The 27,356-nt window shown below is 36.0% G+C and overlaps 1 protein-coding gene across 5 annotated transcripts in view; it reads right to left on the reverse strand.

Moving 5' to 3' along the window:
* Positions 1-1,467: 1,467 nt before the first annotated feature.
* SHPRH (SNF2 histone linker PHD RING helicase) overlaps positions 1,468-27,356 on the reverse strand; it is a 57,869-nt gene continuing 31,980 nt past the window's right edge. For 3 of the 5 annotated variants that reach the window (XM_082306398.1, XM_082306397.1, XM_082306399.1), the window contains exons 18-30: positions 26,376-26,518; positions 22,776-22,949; positions 22,385-22,447; positions 21,112-21,337; positions 18,430-18,573; positions 17,013-17,114; positions 16,061-16,132; positions 14,115-14,303; positions 8,749-8,841; positions 8,093-8,179; positions 7,451-7,629; positions 5,180-5,260; positions 1,468-3,931 (exon numbers count right to left, since the gene is read on the reverse strand). In XM_082306398.1, coding sequence (XP_082162524.1) covers positions 3,835-3,931; positions 5,180-5,260; positions 7,451-7,629; positions 8,093-8,179; positions 8,749-8,841; positions 14,115-14,303; positions 16,061-16,132; positions 17,013-17,114; positions 18,430-18,573; positions 21,112-21,337; positions 22,385-22,447; positions 22,776-22,949; positions 26,376-26,518 — 1,650 coding nt within the window. In that variant the 3' untranslated portion in view covers positions 1,468-3,834. Of the gene's footprint in view, positions 3,932-5,179; positions 5,261-7,450; positions 7,630-8,092; positions 8,180-8,748; positions 8,842-9,960; positions 10,069-14,114; positions 14,304-16,060; positions 16,133-17,012; positions 17,115-18,429; positions 18,574-21,111; positions 21,338-22,384; positions 22,448-22,775; positions 22,950-26,375; positions 26,519-27,356 lie in introns of those variants that run through there. The other 2 variants (XM_082306400.1, XR_014227613.1) reach the window with 2 other exon arrangements.

The raw sequence follows: 27,356 nt of genomic DNA on the forward strand, positions 1-27,356 counted from the left end.
TGTGTCAAAAGACAGTGGTAGACGGTTGTTAACTGGTCCTCAGTTAGACAGAATCTTACAGGAAGAAGTATGTCTAAGTATGGTTTTAACTAGAAGCAACTACTTGTTTTTTGTTCTGTAGGATCCTACTCACATTTGTATTGAAGCACAGTTACTTCTGAAGTAGAGGGCACTCTGCTGGCAGACAACTTGAATATATCTACAGACATTGGCAGAAGAGTGGTTTTGGAAGCCCTGTCTCAAAAAGCATCATCAACTGTTAAGTCCATTCCTTAATATGCAACTTCAATATGCATGAGAAGACTGAGGTAAATATTCTTTTGTAGTATCTGACCTGCGTGAAAACGGTAGTGTATCCTAGACTTTCATTAGTATGCTAAAAAGTTACCTAACAGGCCAAGATGAAAACCTTTTCCTGGCATAGACTGATTTAGAGAGCAAAGAGGACCTTAACTTACAAACTCATTTAAAGATCCACAGTGAAATTCACAGAGCTCAACTTAACACCATAAGGGAATCCACTCCTTAGTTTCCAACACTATGATATTGTGTGGTTCAAGGAAGTCTGCTATTTCCATCAAGCTTTTACAGGTACCTAAAGAAGATGACAGCTCTGTTCCACAAGGCACTGAACTTCTATATACAGGGAAAAAAACCTGTCCTGAAATTCTCACCAACTCCAGTCAAAAAAACTCCCAACATTTTTTGTCATGGAACTGAAAGAGATGAAAGGTCAGCACTGAGTTCTTTGGCATCAGTTGGAGCCTCATTTTTAAAGGGACTGACTTCACTGGATAAACAATATTGTCAACTTGGGTCATGTTTACGTGTTTTAGCAGGAGAACACATGAGAATCTGGTACATGACTGCGGGTATGTCCACACAAATATTATGCAAACACTGCAGTCAGTATTTATAGATTTCTGTCATCTGTGGAAAATGCCATTTCTATGAGTACATTGGAACTATTACGATAAGGCGAAGTTTGCTCTCAGCTAAGATACTGTCTTCCAAAAGAGTGTTCTGATAGAGAGCAAAATCATGGCAGCACCATGAAAACAGGCTTACTGTGCTTTGATAAGAGAAAAGCTCTGCATATTTACGAGCTGCATCCTTAGCAAGGAAAAAAAAAAAAAAAAAGAAAAAAGAAAAAAAAAGAAAAAGAAAAAAAAAAGAAAGTTCACCCCATGAGGTGTCTTAAGATGTCTGAAAGAAAACCTTTGTCAAAGAAACTAAATGTTGCAAAGAATGGCAAAAAGTTTTAAATTACAGTTTGGTTTCTTTTTCAGAACAATTCTTTAAATTTAGTCGCTGTACTTAATATTATGTGAAACTTGAACAATCCATTTTACTACTGACACAGGCTATGTATTCCAATGGTTCAACCTTCCAATTTCAAGAAGTGCTTTAAAACAACTAGTGTACGCATTTTAATGTTATACCTCCAGAGCTCTAGGTCCTGGTACTCCAGGCCAGTTGGAGGAGCACCCAGAACCAGATCTCTGGCATTCCATGCTGTTATGTGAGCGCAAAAAAAAAGAAGTCAGGACTAAAGTCTCATGCACTGCTTGATGAGAAGCTATGCTTTCAGTTATGAATCCAAAAGCCACATTTTTGTAAATAAACAATGAAACCACCATCTTTATATAAATAAGCCAAAAACTTGCAGAGCTTGGGAAACCTCTCATAGCAGATATTTTTCAGTTTGCTTCTCTGTCTTCACATTCAACTATTATTCCCACATCTAGTTATTTAAAATGGGAGAGTGAACAGCACCTCCTTGTTCAGTCACATTATGTTGTACAATATCAAAATTCTCTAAGGACGACGAGGAAACTGGAATGTTGCTGCCCTCCAAGTTCCTGGAGTGTCTGTACAGCGTGATCTCCAGTACACTGCAGAATAATTTAGGCTGGAAGGGATCCATGGAGGTCATCTGCTCCAACAAACCACTCATAATAGGGCCAACTTTGAAGCTGGATCAGGTTGCTCAGGGTCATTTGAGTTCCCAGTATGTTCAAGGATGGAGATGTCACAGTCTCTGTGCAAACTGTTTGATCAATCTGATTTTGAAAAAAGTCTACTATCAATTCTATTTCCCTTGCTGCAAACAGTAATCTGCAAAAAATCAGTAATCTCCAAAACAAAAAGACTAATACATATTACAAATATGGGAATAAAGACACATTGTCTGTAAATTTACTCAAATAGTCTTTAGAACAAAGTATCTAACCGGTCCAGAAGGACAACAGACTATAAATGCAAAAAAAAAAAACCCCACTTCTTGATACAATATTATTCATGTAAATTCTATTCACATTTGCTGTCAGCAGCGGAAGACTTGTCTGCCATGCGGATAGGCTTAATACCCAAACGGTGCAACTCAAATGTAGTATGCTGAAAACAGAACTCAAGAAGCTCAATAACTATATAGCGAATCTATTTAGCAGACATGATTAGAGTAAAAATTCTAAGATTATATTTCTTAAAGGACTCTTTTTAATTTCAACCTCAAGTAAGATTTCTAAACTATACAAAAAACATTGTCTACTGAAACAGTAAATAATGTAATTTGAGGGAAGTAGCCTGTTGCTTATGCATATACATTTGCGCAGTCTCTAAACACAAAATTGTGTCTAACATCAACTACATAACTGAGCTTTCTTCTGTAATACCTTCAGAAATGGTATTAAGCAAATGGGTATTCCATAACCTATGCCAAAAGGCTTAAAATTTATCTTGCCTACTTTCAGCAGTCTAAAAGCCTAGATTTGTTTTCTAAACTCTCTACTGTCAATAGAGATGGGGTAGAGTGATCACGCATATCTAAGGATGAAGTTTCACAAGAGTTCATCGCTCTCCACTGATTATCTAACTTAGACTTAGACTAGGTATGTAATAATTAGACTGCCTACCTTAATCTTATCTATTTTGAATATTTAGATTGCTGCATCTTTAAGGGGGAGAACTAGACAAAGAAATCAGGGTGAGAAAATGTACACAAACACCAAATGATTATAAAGTGATCAGCAGCTTAACCAATTAATTTTTTAAAAATTCTGTAACAAATGCATTACTTTTTTTTTTTAAACGAAGCACTAAATTAGTCATGGCTTCAAGAATAAGTGAAAACATGTACAGTAGGTTCAAGTATTTAACTGATTACCAGACCAACACACATACAAAAAGCATAATTTAATTATCATCATTTTGCAGTGAGTAAGCATTAACAATGAAATTTTTAACTGTCACAAGTCTTTATGAATATCTAAAAGCCTAATACAAATATCCAAATTATTAGTAAAGATTAGTCATTTAAATTGTTACCAATAAGACGTTCAGTAACTCTGCATTAAATGCTAACAAGCCCTTTCTAGGAGAACATTAATTTACAGTCATTCTTTCTAACAATTCTTTGTACAGTAAAAAAAATTAGATATTTGTGTTTTTCTGCTTCCCCTTTCCCACCCAACCACCCACACAGTTTTGCTCTCAGAGTGAGCTACTAGCCAAGCAAACCTAATGGTAAAAATCCTCTCAACCAAGGGTCCAAGATCTCAGTTTTAGCATCCAGCTCAAATGCTCTTTGGGAATAAAATCCATGTTTTTGTATAATGTGCAAAGTGCAAGTTTTCTCCAGTGCTATCAGAAGTGTGTGCTGCTAAGAACTTCACCACAGAGTAAAACAGTAACAATTAAGACTTTTCAATTTCCAATAGCTCTGTTACAGACAAATGTTAGATGATGTTTACAGGAATGACAGATCAAGTGGATTATATACCGGTGCTTATTAGGTCAGGTACTTTCTGATTTCATTAGGCCAAACCAATGTTTTTACTCAAGTTCTTCAGTTTCCTCTGTAAAAAGGTCAGCCAAATCTGCCACTGTCAGAACTGAGGCTTCTGACTGTTTCATGGAAGAGCTCGTGTGGCTGTGGGAGAAAATTGCATGCAGACATCAGAGAATGAATCAACTTCAGTAACAAGCTGTATGGACCAAAGACAGACCACACGGTTCAGAGCCCAGTAACTGTTCAGCTTTGAAGCTCAGCAGGAAAACACACTTTCTATCAGGGAAAATACATACACTGATCAGCTACTTCTCTTGCACATTTTGAGTAAGATATGAAGTCCATCTACTGTCCCTGACAGTGGCCAACACCAAACACTGCAGAGGCAGCAGAACATGGGATAATCCACTTTTGCCCTCTTAACATTAAAGGGATTGGCTTCAGCTTCCAAGCATAAGGTTTGATACTACTTTCAAAACATTAGCCCTCATTGGATCATTCAACCACTGTATATTTATCTGAATTTTATATGCAAAAGTAGTGCTACTTTACAGATATGGAAATTGATTAAATCATTCTTTCAAAGCTAAAGCTGAAATCTTTCGTAACTACAGCCAAATATATACCTGTAAATTTTTAGTCTCCTAATTTGTAACAGCCAAAAAATTGGAAAAATAACTGATTTTTTTAAACTAAGGCCTCCTCCTAGATTAGTTATGTGTGTACAATATAGTTAAAGAGGTACAAACCTCTTATACTTTCTGCATAAAGAATGTAAATACCACTTTTGTTCCACTCCCAGTCTGTCATTGCTTATAGATTTTGAAAAGATAAACACAGTGAAAACTGCTTTCTGTGTCTGCACACCAGACTGACTTATGAGCTAGCATCTGGACAATGCTTGCACCGACTGCAAAACCAACCAGTGAGACACAGAACAGACAGCCTAGGTTTGTAGAATTTAAAAATAATGAAAGACAGAATTAATGTCCTATATTAGAGCTTATAACATATGCTGTTACTCCAGTGGCAGGCTTAGTATTACTCCATTAATTGTAATGCTTTTATACTAATGGAAATAGGTAAACTGAAAAGATAAATCATAACACATAATTTATTAATTAGTAGGGCTTTTATGAAAAAAAATGTACAAAATGTAACCAAAATATTCTCCAGAGAATTAAAATACCTTAAGCTTCAAGTTACTGGAACCAGGTTAACAGATCAATTGTTCAAGTCTTAAAACTTTTGTCAATCAGAACAATTTGAAGGAGAACAGTTGAAGTTTATATGTAAGATATGCATACCTAACTGTAATAAAAGCATGGTTGAGAACCACCTTTTCATTTTCAATGCAATAGCGATGTTTTAAAAAAATTCAACACATACCTTCTATCTACAGTTTTCAGCATAGTCTGCATTCTCTCTTCTATTGTTGCTTTTATCAGGAACCTATGAACAATGGTAGATCTGAATGTGTTTAAAAAAAGAAAACAAGACCAGAAGTGAGCAGAAGTTACACTGTTGCTGTCAAAGTTCAAGACTACATTTTTGTCTCTTACTAATTATTGCAAAAGTGCTGAAAAAACACCTCTGTATTTTAAGAAAGAAATCTTACAAGGTGATTGACAACTTCAACTGACGTTTAAGGATGCTTAGTGCCTCCCAGAGCACACAATTCCACTTGGCTGGATCACATACTAAATGAATATAAGCTGTATTAACTAAAATCCTAAAGCAGCTGCTGGGCAAAGTTCTGCTTTCTGTGTCCCTACTAGAAACAAACAGTCCTCAAGAGCCTAGCCTGTCATTTAAAGAAATGACTTTGGCCCACTGGTTATATACAATGTTTACACTGCATTGTCACAAGTCAGTCCAAGAGATAGAGCTCAGTGTGATGGATAATTAAAGCTCATTCCCAGAGTTTTAACAATATTATTCTAGAAGATGGCAAAATTTTTTTTTTTTTTTTTAAAGTCAGTAATTGTAGTCAGTAAACATGAAATTGTAAACACCGGTAAAACATAAAACCCAAAATGTCAATAAACATAAAACAAAATGAGAACTCCATTTATGAAATAAAATTTCAAAAAGAAATCTGTAATAAAAAGAAAAAAAGAAATGTCAGGCATAAGAAAGAGAAATGGAAAAGAGTCAGCTCCAAAGATAAAAATGAAAAATCACTCCAGGATCCCCAATATAAAGATTTTTCAAGATATGAAGCCTTGAAAGTGCTTGGATGGTTTTCAGATCTTAAGTTGAAACTTTGGCAGGTAACATTATACAGAGAAATGCTGGGGGAATACTTTGTGATTCATAGGGAAAGGTCTACCCAAAAAAAAAAAAAAAAAAAAAAAAAGGAGAAGTAAATAAGAACAACTGAACTGGTAACAGTGCGCCAGTGAAACTAAACAGAGTATTGCCTTATGCTCACTGTACTCGAACACAGCCCTTTTCCAAATAAACCTTGCTGAAGTCTTGCTATGAAGTACAGCACACATTCTTGCTGGTTTTATTGCAAGGTTTTTGCCAGACCTTTTGTGCCAGCATCAAGTAAAATTATAAAGCAGGCTATTGCAATCAATCTTTCCTATGCCCTCACAGTTAATTCAAAATCTTTACCAACACACCCAAATATCCACCTGTTCATAAACATTCTTTCACATACATGCTCATTCATGCCCTCTCACTTTGCCTCCATTTCCAGAACGCAAAGCCCACTATTATTCTAGAATATTATTAACCCAGAATTGATTCCAGCTATTTTTCTTCTTCGTGTACAGAGTTTTTTTATTATTTTTTCAAGTGACATGAAACCTAAGGAAAAACATATACATCTTATCTATTCAGAACAAACTTTCCAAAACCTTTGTTAAGTGTTCAGTACTACCCATGCAAAATCTACAACACTGAAACAAACAAAAGATATGCAAACTCATTAATGTCTTCAAAAATATCTAGACAGGAGAGAGGACAGAACTGTGATTTAAAAACTAATCAGTTCTAAAAAGTGTGTGCTATAACTTACTTTTTTTGGGAAAAAAAAACCAAAACACACAAAAAAAACCCCAACCTCCTCCCCCCGCCTCTCCCCCCACAAAAAACCCAAACACTCCCCCCTAACCCCCACCTAATGGTACACATGCAGCTCCTAATCTGGAGCTGGGAATAACCAGCTAGAAGGAGCCTCTCAAGGAAACTAGGAAGGGCCATGCTGAACTTAGCCACATATGACGTATATGGTGAGTTGCTCAGACCTGCAGAGCTACATTTCGGGACATGCCTACAAGTAGAACTTCACAGTTAAAAACTAAGGCATCAATGGCACACATAAAATAGGGCAGCAGCTGAACAAGGTTTTTCAGGATTTTGGACTCAAGAGCCTACACTCTTCCTAAATGCCTAAATGCAATTTGCTTCTGCACCTTACCCTTGTAGCACAAAAGAACTCCCTAAAATACACATTGTGTAATTTCAGCAAACTTTTTTTTTTTATTTTAATCTTTCTGTCCCTTACATGATCATCTTTAAAAATAGGATTCCTATGAATACCCTCATCTCCAAAATTGAGAAGTTCAGTGAACTAGATTTATTCTGATTACAGTATGCAGTTCTATTGTGGACCATATCTAAATCATTCAACATAGTTTTAACTCTTACTTTGTTTGGCCAATACGATGTACTCTGCCAATAGCCTGTAGCTCATGTGCAGGATTCAGAATAGGTTCCACAAGCAGAACGTGAGTTGCTTCGATGATGTTTAGGCCATTGGAACCAGTGTGAAGAGGCAGCAGCAAAATATTGATGTTGGGATCATATTTAAATGCAGAGAGATTTTCCTAAAAGGCAAACATCACAGCAGCATGACAAAAGTTCTTCAGTAAAAAGTGTGTGGGACATCTCTATATTTTCAAGAAATCATAGCAGCTACTACAGGCCCCAGAGTGACCGCCTTGCAGCCTGACTGATGCAACACCTCTCATCCCAGAACAGATACTCAACTGATATCAGGAAGACATGAACTTCTTGCAACATTGATCAGTGTGTCTCATCCTTAACATCCATGCCAATGCTTCTTTCTCAAAAGTGAATGTACTGTTTATCTCCAAATGCTATAAATTGTGGCTTTTTGTGATTGTGATTTTTAGAATTAATGAGTTAGAGATCAAAGCTTCTGCCAAACAAATTTGCTGCTCTTTCAGTTTCTCAAATGAAGCCATGAAGTAAAAGGATCAAATTAACTTCCATGAACTGTAGTTTTCCCCACTGAAAATACTTTTAAGAAAAATATCCTTTATATACCTGAAATTTACTAATTCCATTGATCTGGGAAAAAATCATGTTGTTGTCATACAATGCTTTTGAAATTATGTCCAACACATCTTGCCACTGTAAAAAAACAAAACAAAACAACAAAAACATGTAACACAATAAAAGTAAGTCAACATTACAAACAACAATGACAACTAAAATATAGTAACTTCCCTAAGAAAGAGTAGATAAAAAGGCCTTTCAAAATACTAGCATTTGCAGTTAAAAAAAAAAAAAAAAAAAAAAAAAAAGAAAGATTTGTGTGCCGGGAATCAAATCTTTCATAAAACTAAATAAGAAATGTAATTAAAAAGATCAGCTTGAATAAAAGAAATTGGTAGCCATCACAAAACCAGTTTTACAATGTATCAAAAATATCTGGACAGTACATTTAAAAATATCTAGAATTTCTAATGCTCCCATATAAATCTAAGTGTTTGCCCTTTAAAGAAACAAGCTCTTACATCTGTTGACTACAACCATTGTTCACTTCCCAGTTACATGAATTGCCCTACAAATTCTCAAAACAATCAAGTGGCTGTACAGAGTGATTCAACATTTTGGTAGCTAAACTGATTCCTGAAAATATCATGACCGCTTTAAACTCTCACACACACAAAGACAAGACAGAAAATGGTGATTAATACCGTTGAAAAAACTAAGGATTTAGCCCCTGGATCTTTAAATTGAATTCTCTTCAGTGTTCGGACCACAGCTTCCACTTTGGTGGAGTGACTTCCCTTTGAAAAGTCAAAGAACAGCATTAGTAAAGTAGGATATTAAACAACTCCTTTCACATTCATTGTTTTATTAAATAATGTTATATTACGACTCTTGCATATCTTTACACAAATTTAAAAATTAGCAACCTGGAGGAAGGGCAGGTTAAGTAGCACTGAACCGCTTTTCTACCTGCCTTATCATGCACTGCCATAGGATCAGCGGTGTATCACAGCATGTACAGCACTTGGAAGAAAGAAGTGCCACACAGACACACCTACCTAGTTCTGTGTGAGGCAGAATGGATAGCCCAAGCAGTGCAGTTGCACCAAACATGCCAGTTAGGTCTGCTGAGGTTTAACTTAGTGGCACAATCTTTAAAGAATCTTCCAAATGCACATTTAAATTTCCCTCCCTTCACACCTCTTGAAAACTGCCAATGAAAACACCTACCTGAACGCTATTTCTGTTGCTTTTGTTTCTCACTCTGGCAACACCAAACTTATGCTCAGTACTATGAAGCTTGTTAATTATATTTAAAATAATAAGAAATTGGTAAATATGATTAAATTAATTCTTGAAGGATTGCGCGCTGCAATGAAAACATCTTCATATTCTGCATTGAGAAGCATTTCAGTGCTTAATGAATCCAATACTACATTTTACTTTTTGTCCACTTTGATTTCTGTACTCCTCCCTTTCCCCTTAAGTCAGGAAGAGGATTCTGAGAAACAGTTTTTCTCTCTCTCTACTTCCTTCAGTATGTACTTTGTATTACAACAATTTTACCTAATGTGTTTTTTTAAGAAGCCCTTATTTAATTCCTTACTAGTACTTACATGCATAGTAATTTCAAGCTGCACTAGATTCAGCTGGACAAATATTGTTTTATTTCTGTCTGCAGCTGTCCTCTGAACATTGAATTAACTATGTTGGCTTGCTACAATGACAGATCAAATTTACTGAAGTTATGCTGCTTGCAGAATTGGCGGGGAAGGATGTCAGCAGTCTAAGCACAAGTTGGGAACCAATGCTGGGCTGCTTGATCATTCATATGTTATGCAGCTAAATACATGCTTATAAATACATGTAAAAGACTTTCTGCAGACTGTTTTACCAAAGGCTGCGATAAGCAGTACCATTCTATTTCCCAGGGTCTTCTATAGTGATTCCAACTCTGTGTCATAGATGTAGAAGTAAACCAGGTTTTTTCATGACATCTCTGTTGCACCTGGTAGACATTAACACTGTTCCAAAAGTCAGACAATTAAAAATGCTTATGTTAGTAGGTGTTATGATCCGCAAGGATGAACGACACATTTGCAGCCCTACGGCAGCTGCCTGCCAATCATAACCACCTTCAGTTAGGAGATGTGAGACTAACTTTTGGTATTTCTTATACATTCCAGGGTCATTTACGTACTTTTCTGATGCCATTCATCTGTGATTCAATGATGACAATTCTGGCTAATCTGCCCTGACCGTCTTTTCCTCAGAGACTTTTTCTGGACCTTACCATAGGTCCTATTTTTCCCTGCTATAAGAGATAGTAGCTTTAGCCACTGTTCATCTTTCCACCCTTCAGACTTCCTGTGACTCAGGTGTTACAAACATGACTTTGCACAAGACCAGTCAGAGGAACTATGGCGAAGAAAAAACAGTACAATGATCAAAGTGGTTACAGTCTTCTTGCTCTATTTTTTAAACAAGTTCACTAAGTGTGCAAAGTTCTCCACCCCTCCGCTTACATTATATGAGACAAACTATATTAGACTTGTCATTGAACTAACAATTGACTAAAGCTTTGGTTCACAGCACACAGAATTTCAATTTTGTTCTCAATATTTATGGCGAGATGAAACTGATAGCTTTCAGCCTGTCTTAAAAAAAGTGTTACCCCACTCATTACCCATACACCTTGAATTTGTAATTTTGTTGAATATCCAGATAAGTATTTATAAACAGATTAGCTAGTTCTAATTAATTATGGAACAGCACACATTAGAATCAAAACTACCCTCTAACAAACAATTTCTGTCTCGGGTGACAGGCTGGCAATACACACTGTAATACTGACCAAACACTGGAAGCTTTTACAGAACCAAAACATGCAGGGATGTCAGTAATATCTCTCTCAGTATAAAATGCTGCCATTTACAGTAGTCCTTTTGCATCTAAGGCATTAACTTAAGATGGTTAGCACTGGTACTAAAAGCGGGGGGGGAGGCAGGGGCACTGGGCACTGAATACTGAAAGAGACCAGAGGGACTGAGAAAGTTTAAAAGAAAATATAAATGCTGAATAAAATAACACAATTTTCATATATATACTGCAAGACATTAATCTTAACCTCAGTATTCTATAGAAACCATAATAAGTTAGTTATCCTTTGCTAACTGTCCTTAAAGGAATATAAGGTAGAAATTTTAAACAATGCTGCTTGTTTTGATAGTACATACAGTGAAGCTACAGTATAAATTGTTACTTTTTCATGAAATAAGAACAGGCCTTGCTCAAGATGACATATGAATTCACACAGAATTCATATTTTTGCTTTGCCTGAAGTTTTTGATGCAGAAATACTTCAAGAAAACACTACAACCCTTTAGACAGGACAGTAGATGACATGTTCCTTCTGCGTTTTACTTATGAAATTTAGTTGTTCTATTTATTTTTTTAATGTGATTTAGGAAACCTATTTGAAATTTTGTTAGAGGGCAATATCTCTAAACCCTGAGGAAATCATCTGTTAAAAACACTTACGAAGTGAGGTCCTAATAACTGGCACTTCAAAAATACAGCCTATTTACTCCCCCTGGTGCCACATGCTGTCAACTACTTCAAATCTAATAATTTAAGTTAGGAGGCATCTACTTATAAAATGGAATTCCAGTTGTCCAGGGAGGCTGACATAACTAGTGTGAATGTGGTAGCATCGACTTCAGTAAAGGCCAGCAACCCTAGTATACCTGCAAGGTTCAAGGACACTTGCACAGATACCATGGAACTCTTTGTCAGCACATTTCGTTATTACTTTTAACTATACTAACCAGATTAAAACTATGATTGGTATGTCCAGCTGTATTATAATCATATTTTAAAGATAGCAGTATCATCTAAATCAAAAGATTACCAATATTAGTCCTTTACCTTTGCATTTTAGTCCAGAATCCTCTATTTTTCCCACAACTGCAATAACCACAGATTTTTGGTTTAACACTACTCTATAACAGATTTGTGCAAAGTGAAAATGTATCTATGCACTATTTATGTGTCAATATTGATGAAGATTCATGGAGATGCTGTCTCTTCCTCCACCCCTGCTTTCAACTCAATGAAAGCCCTCTGTTACCAACAAAAGTAGATAAAATAGAGCAATCAGGTCTGATTTCCTACACATTTGTGTCTAGAGGTTCATTAACTTTTGTCATTAGGAAGGCACACAAGTTACAAACTTTAAGATATCTTTTGGAGTAAGGGGAAAGTCAAGCCACAGTATTTTGCTAAGTAGGAGACATATTTTATGTGGATGGCTATTTTAATAAGACTTGTAGAAAATGAATTACCTTTGAAACTCAGACTCTCTGTCAGGCTGTTTGACATGATCTAATGGGTTGCTAAATTAAGGGAGAAGTCCCTAAAAGACCTCGTCTCCTTAGAAAGCCAGGCTACAAGGAGTAAACACAGGCAGTCACAGTAGAAAATACAGCTACTGGTCTTCAACAGAGCTGTACATGCTCAGTGGAAAGCCTTGAGAAAGAAATTGCCCAGGCAGGGAACTGTTTTAAGACCAAAAGTCACTCTTTATTCAACAATCATCTTTTCAGTAGGTCTATGTATCCAGTCAGTGAGGCTTTAACCAAATACCGACAAGTTTAAAATGCAGATAGGCAAGAAGCACTAATAGCTTTTCCAAAGCTTTTCTTTTGATTTTTCAAACAAAAACCAAACAAAAAAACCCAGAAAGAATACTGCTGCAGAGTATCCAGCTGCACAGAGTCAACAAATCTAGAATATGGAGAAAAAGCTTACACCACGCAACTACATCAAAAGAATTGGGATGAGCTTGAAGGAAATGGCCTCACAACCATGTTATTATTGATCCACTTGTAGGGAAAAGAAAAGAGAACGTCCCCAACATCACAACAGAGAAACCTTTCTCCAAAGAACAAATTAATGGTCAACAGGTTCCAATGAAAAGCATTGGTTTTGATAAATATTTTATGGGATTAAAATTTTTCATTTTCTCTACTGTGATTTGATTTATTACTGAACAAACTTTGGGTCAAGATACTGAATATACTCATTAGAACCTGTCCACTCATTTATTAGAGGACAAGTTAGATGGAGGAAGCATAGATATAATCTCCCTTCATGTTTTTAATGTTCATTCACCCCTATTAAAAAGTAGTCTTTTTTTTCCTCCTAATTATGGTTTATATAGCAGACAATATTACATAGACATGCAAAATGCAAAACTCTACTTCTCAGGTAGGTCGAGAAACATTCCAGATGACTAATCTTAAGCTCAGAATCAGGATTTACGTTCTCTGGCTAACAATGAACACTTAGGCATTTAAAATATTTACATTATCCTAACAGCCTTACAGTACAGGCAGCTTTCTCAAACTACTCATTTCAAGCAAACACAGCAAAACTATGCCTCCAAAAAGCCTCTTCTCTCCTTAACTACAAAAAGCCAAAAACACCATAACAAAAAAAAAAAAAAAATTACCTACATACAAACAGCATTTATTTCTACCCAGTGTCAAATGCTTAAACAAAAATATAACTAAAGCTCAGCAAAAGCTGTCCCTCCCTCCCACGCCCCAAGACAGCATTACTTTAACAGATGTGTAATTTTGTAATACATCTACAAGACCTTTCCTCAGGCACATTTAAAGAGTAGGTGTTAAAAAGATATCCTCTTTCACTGTTTCCTTTCACGTTTTGCTTCCAAAACTCTTAAAAGTTATGAAAAGGATAAGTCAAAAAGAAAAAACCCTAAACCAAACAAAAAAAACCAAAAACCCTTTCACTTGACAGGAAAACGTGTATCATTCCTCAGGAAAGGATGCAAAAGCATTGATTACACTGCAAGAAAGGCCTATATACATCACGTCCAATTCAAAAGAAAAAGAACTATACCTGTTTTAAACAAAACTAATCATAAAAGTGAACCCACTTCTAAAACTGTATGGTAGATTTGTCTGCCTAAACACAGTATGCAACAACACACAACAAACATGCACTCCTGAAAGTTTGGGCCACAAAGCTCACATAAACAACGTACCTTTACAGGAATATCATCCTCTTGGTTTGCAGTTTCTGCAGTGAAAACATACGATATTTCTTTATGAGATGTTGTCTGCCTGCAAATGGCACATTTAATTGAGCTCCGGCGGGTGCCAACGCTGTACTGTTCTATGATGATAGCTATACACTCATTACAAAAACAATGTCCGCACGTCAGCACTGCCCACTATGTAGGGAATTAAAAAAACGAACATAACACAGTATCAGTTTCGGATCAACGCAAAAGAAAAACAGTGTATTAATAAATGATAATTTACATTTTCATAGAAACATCACTTTATTTTCATGAAACTCATCAGATTGAAATTGAAGAATTTTAGAATTTTTAGCACTCCATCTGCTAAAAAGCCTGGATTTCAAAGTTTTCCAGCACAGAAAGATTCATGATCCACAGAAGTTCTCTGCATTTACTGTTCATTTTTTGCATTTTCCCAGTTTTAAACTTGAAGATATTACAGTCTTTCATTTCTATGAATGATGATTCTTAAACCATAAGTATTTACAACATTTTTAAAAAAATTACACAGATGTTTGTCTTGGTCTTCTGTAAAAGTATCTATACATTCATACTAGATCAGTCTTTATTAAAAAAGTCCTAAAGAAAGTGCTTTAATTTTTACATATTGTTAAGTCCTAAACAACATTTTTGGATTTAAGAAGAAAGAAGATTTTGAACAGTGAGGCAGAATGCATTAGAAACAAAACACTGCATTGCAGAAGCTGTCCTTCCTTTGAGGGCCTAGAACATCTATGTGTCAGCTGTGACCTTCCTTAACTGAGAAGTAATTTCTAAACCAATAGTTTTGCACCTAGAAATAGGGTCTTACTCTGTACTATTCTGTTCTATAGGCCATTCTAAGAGGGGGGAAAAAAAAAAACCAAAACCCAAACCACAGTTTTCATAGGTCCAAGTAGCAGAGGGAATTGACTAAAGAGAAAGATCTTTCAGGCCTTGTAAGATTCTTTCAGTCATGCAGAAATGGGATACAAAGCATTTTAAAAGTTCCTTGCAACATAAGGCTACTATCATCTCAAGTGGCAGTCTGAGCCAAAGTTAAATAAAAGACTATTTTTCCTTTCAGTGAGCTCCTCCAGCTCAGAGATGAAGCATAATGACAGTTAACAGGGAAAACAACTGTTCTCTGTAAAAACCTGTATCACCCTTGGAAGAAGAGCGCAGAGGGGATTTTGGAAACATGGCAGGACAGCGGTTCATGCTTACACATGTCTATAAAGCTAACAGAAGCTAAAACATCTTAAAATAGCTACCCTAAAAAAAGAGCCAATTTAGCCTGACTGTACAGGAGTCCTTTCATGTTTTACCTAATGCGTGGTAAATAAACTATGGCTTTGCACCTTATGATATAGATCAGTTTTGATTAAATCTCACTTAAATTTCAACTCCTGCAGTTCAGGAGGTAAGTGGTGAGGAAAGAAATCCTGATTGCCAGTCTTTATTCTATTTTTTTTTTACTACTGTTTAAGTAGCTAATATCCATTTCTTTAAAGTCTAGAAGAAAAAAATACTATCAATAAGAGCAGTTACAGTAAAATACAATAGTATACTACAGAAGTTTATCTATTTCTTCATTCTATGAGTTTATAAATGGCAAAGACATTTTGCTGACAAAAGTATGAAAGCACAACTTCTGTTCTAAAACAATCAGCAACACACATTTTTGGAAGACTTCTATCAAAACACTTAAGCATTGATGTCAACAGCTAAAGCCTGTGGAGGTGCTTGTAACTGAGCAAGATGTTATTTCAGGGGAGAGGCTGGGTGGTACTTTACAGGAAAGGGCTTATTTCCCCTGTTTCAATACAATGTTCATTTAAAATCAGATGCTGAAAATTGAACACACAACTGACTCGATCTAGGTAAAGACATTCTAAAAAGGAAAACCTCCGGACTAAATATCTTACCTGTTTTCCCAGTTGACGTGCACAGATTGGACATGGTTCCGGGTTAACTCCCCCAGTAGTTTTATCCTGAGACTGTAAAGTAGAAAAAAAAAATAAACTTTGTGTTTCAACAAATAAAAAGTTATTCTATATTTAAAACAAGCTTCTAGAAAAAATGAATGAAGTCCTTAAAAAAGTGTGTGAACAAATTAAAAAACATCATTCATGATTAAGTAAGTCTATCTTGAGGAAGTTAAAAAAATATGTAATTTATGGTAAGTAAAAGGAGCACTGTTCATACTGCAGTCCAGAGAGCACCTCCATCTCTACTACAGCTTTGAAAAATCCTGCTAAAATACAAGCTTCAAACAAGAAACTCCTCATATTTTCTATCAGCTTTACATTGTTCTAAAAGCACTTAAAATATACTTAATCATGCTTAACTATGCTTACTTAAGCATAATTGTACTTACTTGAACGCTATGATTAAAATAATGTAACATACATGGGGTTTGTCTGTTTTTATTTGTTTTGGTTTGGTTTTTTGGAGGGGGTGTTTGTTGTTGGTTTGGTTTTGTTTGTTTGTTTGTTTTTTACCACTTATTTCAGCTACAGACCTGCTTGTCCTTCTGTTAAGAAGGTAAGCTATTTGTAAAATAGCAAGGGTACATGAAGATGTACATAATTTTACAAGGGTTCTACTAAACATGGCCCAGTTGTTTTTAATGAAAGTTTTAACCACCTAAAACTACATCATTTTATAACTGTGTAATTAAGCAAATAGCCAAAATATATAATGTAATAACTTTATGAGTATGCAATAACAGAAAGAGCAACACACTGTATTCCAACATGTAATAAAAAATACATTTTCTTAAAAATGTAAGTTTTAAATAAAAATAATGGTAGGTTTCTTCTATTAGGTAAACAGAGTACATCACTTTGGTAAAGACCAAGGAACTGTAAACCTTACTTTCTCCAGATTAGTGAGATACAGAAGTTGTCCTAATTTCTTTTGAAGCTGTGATTTGGCAACTGCCTTGTCATTCAAAAGTTTCACTCGATTTTGCTCTACCTATGGAAACAGTATTAAACACGTATTAAAAAAAGAAAAAAAAATAGTTAAGTTTTACAATGAGGCTTAAATTCATTTTTTGGCAGAATTCAACTGAATAATTTACTGGAGATAGAACAGCTCATTCTGTAAATTTAAGATGCACTTCTCCCTAAGCAAAATTGATTATCTGTTCCTTTCCTGTACCCAGTATGAACATAGTACTGTGAATGGGCTGAGACCCAGGAGGTATACAAACTTGCTCTTTGTTGTTCTATTTGCATTATTGGTTCTTTCCAGAGACAAAACCAACTTAATTTTTTAAAAAGTTTCTTTCAAATCTCATTCAATTTATCATGTCCTCTTACAGCCAAATACATCCTAGACTCTACTGCTGGTTCCAAAAATCATGTCTAAGAAACAATTAATTACTTTCTTTATACTTCTTAGAAGCTTTCACTTTTCATTTAACCTATACAAAGATAGAAACATTAAGCTGACTCCTTTTTAGATTAATTACAGTTGGTAGTGGTGTAGTTATTAATACTGCAGTAGAATCAAGCACCGAAAGTATGAAGGCCAAGGTAATTGGTCTGTCTTTTATTGTTGCAAATACATACATAAATCTTAGACTTTGTTAAACATTTGTTAAGCAAAGTGCTCTGTTTTAAAAATTGCTTTAACACACAGATGAAATATCTATTCCCCTACAGAAAGAAAAGAAGCACTTTTATCTAATACTGAATCTCACTGAAAAAAAGCACAAAATGTTTCTATGGAAAACATATTGCTATTGGTGAGAAAAAACAAAACAAAACAAAAAAACCCTAAGATGTTAAATCAACCCAGCATTTTTTCTATGTTCGTGAACAGAAAGTGTCTCAGAGGTGGCTCAGAAATTCCAAGACATGAAAAAAAGATTTATCCTTCAGGTTTTCACTGCTTTTTTTTACATCCTTGTGGAAAGTAGCAACATGGGTGAGAAATCAGGTCAACTTAATTTTCCACCAGCTTGAAAACTGGACAGTTGTAGAGAAAGGTCCCAGAGCCATTCACCTGCTGCTGGAAGGACAGCAGTCTTTTGGAAACACGCCACTCTTACAGTCAGAAGGCTGACAAAAATATATCAAAATAAGAGTTACAAGCTCCAAAAGGCCCATACACTGAATGTAGAAATAGATAGGAACTCTTTATTCCACCAAGGCTTTCTGAAATGGAAACAGTGGCATATTATAGACCTTATACACAGACCTAGATAACAGATTTTATTTTTGTAGGAGGTAGGTTCTTTCAGAAAAAAAAAACCAAAACATTTCTTTCCTGCCAAGTACTTTACCTCATGCGGTTCTATGATGTGGAGAACTGGTGGATTTGGTTTTGGCTCGTCAGGATGACGCACTCTCAGCCGTTCTGTAGCCATTGCCAGTTCATCAATAGCAGACACGTGATCCCTTAGTACCATCCAATATTCATGAAGTAACTGTAAGAAAAGCCTAAACAAATCAGTAACAGAACTGAGTTGAGTTCCCTTTATATGACTCTGTCATACAATGTATAATGTGAAAATCTTTTTGGAGTAAGGGATAATATTTCTTTACAGTAATTCGGCCACAACTACAACAAATTATGAAGGAAAACAAACAGTATAGACATCATCTTGCTTGCTTTCTTTTCCAGCCTCTCTTTATGAGCAACGATAAACAGCTGCGTCTCGTTTCTTCTACAACTATTACTATTACAATAACTAATGCAACTAGAAGTTCAGAAACAAAATGCCTTGCAAGACTAAGCAAATGCTGAATAAAATAAGGAAAAATGATTAAGCAATTTTAACCAGCTAGCTATTATAGTACTAAGACTGCTTCTGAAAGATGAAGTATGTTTTAAGGAATGTTAACAGTTTGAGTGGTCTTGATAAAAGCACAGACAAGCACAAGGTGAAGATAACATCAGATTCAGTTCTCTGAAGAAAAAAGTAAATTCTGGCTTTCTACAAAAGAAACGGCTACAACTGGAAGTATACTATACATATAAACTGACATTTTAAAATTACTGATAATACTGTAAAATATTTCTTCCCAAGCTTTCTATTATTTACGTAATTTATAAAAAAATCTTCAGTGATCTTACTGAAATTCTAAGACCTTTTGCAAATGTCAAAAATTGCTATTTGTTGATTTCCGATTTTTCAATTGTAAAAATATTTCTAAACACTCAGTTGCAGGGGATGTGATGGCTGGTTGTTTGAGGTTTTTCTTTTAGCTCAAGAAAAACTTGTTTTGAGCTATGCCTAGATTACAAACAAAATTACTGTGGATTAAACCTGTCATACAGGGTAAGGACAGAGAATAAGCTGAAAGGAGCTTACTCCCCCAAAACTAAAGAAACTAAAATTACATTAGGGGGAAACTAAGCTAAAATTACATTTCCTTTAAAAAAAAAACCAAAAAAACCCCCAAAAAACTGTTTTAGATTTAAGGGTTATTTCACAGAGTATCATCCCTGTAGCTCAACGTAGATGACAGTAGTACAGACAATTGAATCAGTATTTCCAACTCACGACAGATGGAATCCTAATAGTACTATTTTCATTCTCATTGGCGAATCAGTCCCACCTTTTGTTTCCTAAAGTAAAAGGACATGAAGAGACTGTGTTCCCTTCTTGCAGCAGAAAATCCCCAACACATAGCAGCGCCTTGGTAACTAGTTACCTTATGTCGTCCTCCTTTTGTGAACCGCTACAAGCCAAGGACATAAAATAATGACGCGTGAGGACAGCTAGGGTCATTATTCTCCAGTCAGCATTTTGGTACCATAAGCAAGTGACCTGACTTTGTGAGAACAACACAACTTTATTAGGTGTTTAATAACTTTAACTATCAGATACCCAAATGCTGATTGAGATGTCATTTTGTTTAAAAAGGTTTTCCACTGTGTTACACTGTAACCTAGTGATTTAAGGCAACTCCAGATTAAGTCTCACTCCTAAGTAATGCCACCAATTTGGGGCAAGTAGGTGATCAGTAACCAAGTTTGCTGAAAAAGAAAGACAGCCTGAATTCCATTAGTTAATCTAAGATACCTAAAGTAAATCACTCTCTAGAGTATCTTCTCTTCTTCTATGGACTAAAGCTAATAACAAATGTTTAAATTCTGGGATAGCATACTCCTGCAAGAAGTATCTTTGCTTTTTCAAAACCTCTCAGGAAAGAGCAAGTTAAGTGACAATTTCCTAGAATCATGAAATAGAAGGCCTGAGAGAAAGATCAGGGTGAAAAACCTGTCAAGGAACAGGAATTTCCTCTCATGTCAGACCACAAAAAAAGAAAAAATGTATGAAAGAGTCAATAAGCCTGACACTAGTGTACCAAGTGTGTTCTACTGAAGCCTAAGTCTGTGTTAATTAAAAATGAGGAGAAGCATTCAAGAGAAAACACTTTTGATTACACCTAAGCTGTAAGACAGGATGAGACCGTTGTGTGCAACAGCCCTTCCACCTTCTCCATCCCTGGTATGTATTCACTGCAAGGAAACACAGGTGCATGAAGAAAGCCATAGTATACTCCTGTAGTCCTCTCTGATCCAAACAACAGGAGACTAATTATTTCAGGTTACATTGTGTAGTAAACAAGATCCAGGAAATAAAGCAATAATCAAAAGACATCTGTAGCTAGCACAAGACTGAATTACAGAATGGATCAACGTTGGATTTGCTGAGTCTTGGTACATTCTGATTTAACTAAACAGATGAACACATTTAATTATATCTGCATGCTGTCTTAATAGATGCAACTACATTGCTTATTAATTTGCTTAGTAGCCAGTATAGCTTTTAGAAACTCTTAAATCTACAAACCATTTTAAATCAAATCCTGTAAGAAGCACTGTGAAAAGGCTTTGGGTAGGCAAACCCTAATTTCAGGAATACAACTTAGATTTGCTCATATTGAGCCTGAATTTGTTTATATTACATTAAACAGACTACACAACTGTTTTGTCACCATCTCATTTACTGTACCTTATATTCCTTTTTCCATGCTTCAAAGAGTTCCAGAAATATGCTGCCCTCTTCGGTTAGCTTAACATCCATTCGGTGAGCTTTGGCAAAGGAGAGAATAGCTTTCAAGGCACGTTCCGTTTCACTGGTTGCCCACAGTCCTCTACTTGTGGTGGGCAAACGGTCATCAACAAGCCCTTCTTCATCTTCTATCATCTCCTCAAATATTGCCATTTGGCCTTTAACACTTAAAAACAAACCCAACACAATACTTATCACCGATTTTGTACTTCCACATCCATTTCTACTTACTCACCATGTATTTCAGCCTTCTAATATTTGATTAAAGGATAAAGCAAACCAAACAAACCAAACAGCTGTTTTATTACTTGATATCCCAAACGCTTGCTTTGAGCACAGTAACCTCAGTACCAGCAATGAAATCACCACACAGGCCATTTTGTCAGCTCAAAATCATCAATAGCTTTTGTAAAGGCTTACGCATCTTAATTATCGTTCAGTAGTTATTAATGATTAATGTCACATTCATTTAAAAAGTTTGCAATTCTGACTTCTTAAATCAGTAGAAGTTGCAGTTAAACTCTGATGCAAAACTTGCTGTGTATTGCACTACTTAAGAACACTACAGCTTCTCAGTTCCCTCCTTGACAAACAATGCTAATTCAGAAGCACAGCAATCATTAGGTAATAGAGCTCCCACTGGTAAAGACTTTTCAAAATGTTTTCTCAGTGACCTCAAGATTTTTGAATCCCGTTTTGACACTGTGAGGGATATGAGAGATAAAAGTCAAAGAGAAAGCATGCAGAGGGCTGTAATCTATGCCTCTCAGGACTGTCCACTATGCATACCTCTCTCACACCACGTGCTGCTGCAACCTTGCTTTCAGCTCACAGCTGCATTCATGTCTGAAATCTCCTCTCTCATTGTGGCTTTAGTCAAATTTTGTTACTTTATGAAACAGGAGTATGCATTTAATTAGCACATTTGTATTTATACACACACTTTCTGACTACTTCAAGACTTCATTACAAATATATGGTCGTATTATAGCAGCTTGAGAAACAGTGGCATGTATTCATTCCTTGTACACAACTTTTTCAAATGAAATTTAGACAGAAAATTAAACTTGATCAGTAAAATTGCTATCAAGGCCACTAGCAAGAAGTTGCTGTAATTTGTTCATAAAGTTATTTCAGAAAACTTTAAGTAGAAATTATAAAACAATCCAACTTTCACTTTTTTAGTAGTGAGTTTACAGAGCTATGAACTTACGTATGAGAGAAGAGCTTTGACTCGTATTCTGTGAACAACTCATCAGCCTTACAAAAGACACAGCTGCAATACAGAAAATTGAAAACAGAAGCACTCAGAATTTCATCAGAAACCAGAGTAATTCCTGTAATTCCCTACTCCAACATATAAAACCACACAAAGTCCTTAAAAAAAAAAATAAGTCTTATGTACACTCAATATAATAACTGACAGGAAAAGATTTTAAAACAATAAACCCAAAGTAAGGTCATGATTCTAACAAATGGATCTGTGATATCTGTGTGCATGCAAACCCTGAGTACAAAATAAAGACTTTAATATCTTCTTACTTCAAATGAAGGAAAATTTAATAATACACCTCTAAAGTATATTTTCTATTTTCAAGACATACTTGTTAAGTGGAAGTCTAACAGGTCGCAAATGGCAGATAGTGGCAGCCTCAATAACCTGCTTAGAGGGAGGGCCTTCTAAGTTTTTCACTGCTTCTCTTACAATCTTCTGGAACTTCTTCACTTCCTCCAGCTGGGTTGTGAGCAGGTATTGAAGGCCTCTGCAGTCACGGAATCTGATTTAAAGAAAAAGGGAACTGATTGCACACTGAATCCAAACTTATTTTGCAGTAGAAGAGAAATAGCTAAATAGCAATACAGGACAACATATGAAGTTCATATCATAAGCAAGTGCTTATTACTACTACATGTAATGCTAACTGTTAGAAATCATTCCATTGTATCCCCTGAGATGATGCCTGGTATTTGTAGAATAGAAAGACTCTTTCCAAGACTTGAGAGATGCGACCAAATATTAGTAGTCAAGACCAACCTGCAACATTCTGGTCCACAACACAAATCTACCAAAGGTAAACAACTGCACATACTCTAGTCTTATTTGCATCTCTTGGCCAACAAACTGATTTTCAATGCACCTGTGCAATTCACAGCGGACACATGCACCCATCACAAAAATATACTGCATTTTGTAAGTTAGCTTTCAAAATTAACATTATTGAATAGACATGACCGTGAACCATTTTCCTAAAACTTAGCTATCTTTCATGATTGGAGAGGGAACGTGAACACCAGTTAAGCACTTCCCATATTGTGTTCCTGCTGTGAGCAGAGGTCTCTTGCTGAGAGTGCGCCATTCATACAAGGTCTGGCATTCATATACAAGACAGTGTATTAAAAGACTGTGGTTCTACGCCATATGGAAAGTTTAATCCAAAACATACCTTTTGTAAAGTGTGGAAAGGAAAGCACAGGTTTAACAACACTAATAAAGTTTGGCCTTTAAAATGACCTAGTTAAGCAATATGTATTTTAAAATAAAATAGACTAGTTTACCTAACCAGTAGTCTGAGAATACATGTAAATTGCATGTAAATCACAAGTCTGTTGTTAATAGTATCAGTTGCCAAATATTCCAGGTTTAGGAAAATCTCCCACACTACACCCTGGATTAACCATCTCTAATAGTCAACTAGAGATTAGCACTTGTAGCTTCCACCACTGACCAGTAATACTTCATAAGACACTGTTTTTTACATTTTATTGCATATGCTAAAATAAATTTAAAAGGAAATAAGTTTTATCCCTATTTTATAAAAGAAACAGTTGAGTTGCACATAGGTTGTCCAAAGTTATACAACCTGTAAGCAGCAACAATTTAAAAAGAAACTTCATAAATAGCTAATTTTAAGTGAGGGAAAAAAAAAAAAATCAAGTTTTTGCCACTATCACACAGGCAAGCATACAGATAGATGCATAGGCATATGAGATCAGCGTGAACATGCAAACAATCCTTTCCTCAAATTTATTTTGACCAGAATGAGATGCCATCATTTTCCAATAACACTTAACCATGAAACGTTCACATCACCAACTCACAGACTGGTTGAAGTTGGACAGGACCTCTGGAGGTTGTCTTGTCCAACCCTTCTGCTCAAGCAGGGTCACCTAGAGCTGGTTCCCCAGGACCATGCCCAGATGGCTTTTGAGTATCTCCGAGGATGGAGACTCCACAACCTCTCTGGGCAGCCTGTGCAAGTGCTCAGTCACCTTCACAGTAAAAAAGCATTTCCTGATGTTAAGAGGGAACCACCCGTGTTTCAGTTTGTACCCACTGCTGGGTGGTGCTGTCACTGATCATCACTTAAAAAAAGCCTGGTTCCATCTTTTGTGCACCCTCCCTTTAGGTATTTATATAGATTGAGAAAATCCCACCTGAGCAGTCCCAGCTCTCTCAACCTCTCCTTATATGAGATGCTCCAGTCCTTTCATCACCTTCTTGGCCCTTTGTTGGACTCTCTCCAGTATGTCCATCTCTCTCTTGTACCAGAGAGCCCAGAACTGGACACAGAGTACTCCAGGTGTGGCCTCACCAGCGCTGAGTAGACAGAAAGGATCACCTCCCTCAACGGGCTGGCAATACTTTGTCTAATGCAGTCCAGGACACCATTAGCCGCCTTTGCCGCAAGGGCACATTGCTGGCTCATGGTCAACTTGGTGTCCACCAGAACCCCCAAGGTCCTTTTCTGCAAAGCTACTTTCCAGCTGGGTGGCCCCAATATCCATTTTGAAGAGAGAGAATTTCCTTCTTCCTTCTCAGCATAATTCTGAGTTTTGAAGAAAGAAAAGGTAAAGTTTTGTATCTTTATTTAGATTATTCAATAGAATTATGTTAAGTACTGAAAAGTAAAAGATATGCTTACTTCCAGCAAGGGCAAGGAATTGCCACCTTTTGGTATCATGATAACAGAGTAGTCATACTGGAAGACATGTCTTTAAATATTCAATTAAAATCTGTGCATATTTTAAGTATTTAAATTTATACACACATACACACTTTATATACACATTAGATATTTATATACATATATACATGCATTTATATACACCTATTTTTAGATTTTTATATATATATATATATATATATAAAATAAAAAAAATATGGTTTTAACTAAAGCATGATTCAGGAAGACTGTATTTAAGAGCATAAGGATTGCTCATGTAGCTGAGAAAACTGCCTGAAGTTAAACTGTGAGAGCACTCTGCTTCCTATGTCTCCCTTTTCTGTGATGAACTTACAGAGCTGGAGCACAGAACGTACAACATGAAGCTAGGACAAAAGGGTTTATTTAGCCTTAAAATGAGATTGCTCAGGGAAGACCTTATTGCTTTCTACATCTCTCTAACTAGAAGGTACAGTGAAGACTGAGCCAAACTTTTCTCAAAGGCACACGGTGAAAGGACAAGAGACAACAGACACAAGATGCAACATAGGAAATATTAACTAGATAGAAGGATTTTTATTTTTTTTTTCCAGCAAGTGGGTCAAATACTAAAACAAGCTTCACATTGAGGCTACGAAATCTCCCTCCTTGGAGGTACCCTAAACTCAACAGGACAAATCCCTGTGCAACCTGATGGGGCTGAATCTCTGAGCATGGATCTATAAGCTGGGGGTTGGTCTAGGTGACCTTCAGATGTCCTCTCCATACCATTATTCTGTAATTGCACACAACAACAGTGGTACTGTTTTCTTTAACATGAAACCAAACAAAAATTCTTTGCTCAGAAAAACAGTGATGCTATTTTATGCTGTTAGACGAGGATTTTCTGATATCGTCTATCTACTTTCCATTTAAGCAAGTCAGTTTCTTTTAGAGGTTACTCAATTTTAATGCAATAAACTTTGAATCTTTCTTACCCAGCAGTTTCTTGAGTACAGAAGACTGTAAAACCATAGTAGATAATACAAAGGAACATTTAAAAGAATACTTGTCTAGGAGAAAACTGTAATTCTCCTGTTTTTCTTTTTAAGTGTTCTACCTAGTTACACTTTTGGGGGGACTGTTTTTTAAATTTAATTGCAGGCCAGATGGTCTGATGCAAAAATGCCTGCTATTTAATTGCAACTGTTAGCACAAACTGATAAGAGGACTTGAGCAGACTTAACTGTATTCATTAGCCTATTTTAGCTATTCTCTTACTTCTCTGCCATGGAGAGCTTATTAATCTGCTGTTTGTAGTTGCTGGTGATTTCATTTTGCACACGTTGAACAAGCTCCTCATCAATGGCATACTGTATTGCTGTTTGGATGACATCCAACCACCAAGGAGAACCTGAATGTATCTGTATGCAAAAGAAGAGATTTATCCATGAACATTCAACAAATAACTAATTTACTCATTGCAGCAGAGGCTTATACTGCTCTCTAGCCCACAGTCAAACACAGACTGGCAAATTCCACGGAAAGTGGAAGATGAGAGTATGCTTAAAAAATACCTCCTTTCCTGTTTAAGTGAATACATGATTAAGAAATTTTCTACATTCCCATCTACTTCCACACCTTCAAATGGCTTCAATAGAGTTAGATTCACCAAGGCCATCTACACAGAATAGCCACGTAGAAATACTGTAATCTCGACGTTTCCTTTTTCTCTCTCTCAAAGAGATGAAAGGATCACTTAATCAGAGAAAGTAAGCTCTCTGTGAAATTAATAAAGAGCAACACTGAAGTGACCTTATAATTTTAAATGGTGAAAGAAGATGCAGAAGTTTACTTCCTCATGTGCCGTTTGCCCCCATTTCTTTACTATTACACAAATGACAAGAGTCATTTCAACTCAGGTGTTCATCAATTCATTAAGGGCTTGCACCTTCCCATGAAACCTGAATTGTCATATTGACTAAACACAATTAAGCCTTAAGCACAATGACCAAATCCCTGTCAAAGAACCGTTCCTTTGAGAGTAACCGAAATACCATCTGATACACCACAGAAATGTTTCAAAGCAAAAACCTGTAACTTATTTACCTAAATTACAAGTGAAACACAGTTAATATAAAAATCAAGCATGGTGTTAAATTTTACTGGAATCATCCCACCATGTACTTGTGGTTTTAGTCATTTGTTCATCAAGTACTGTGTGCCTCTTTATGCAAGGAACACAGGATATGTTTGGGGGAT

This window comes from Platalea leucorodia (genome assembly GCF_965183815.1).
Source record: "Platalea leucorodia genome assembly, chromosome: 3".
Lineage (NCBI taxonomy): Eukaryota > Metazoa > Chordata > Aves > Pelecaniformes > Threskiornithidae > Platalea > Platalea leucorodia.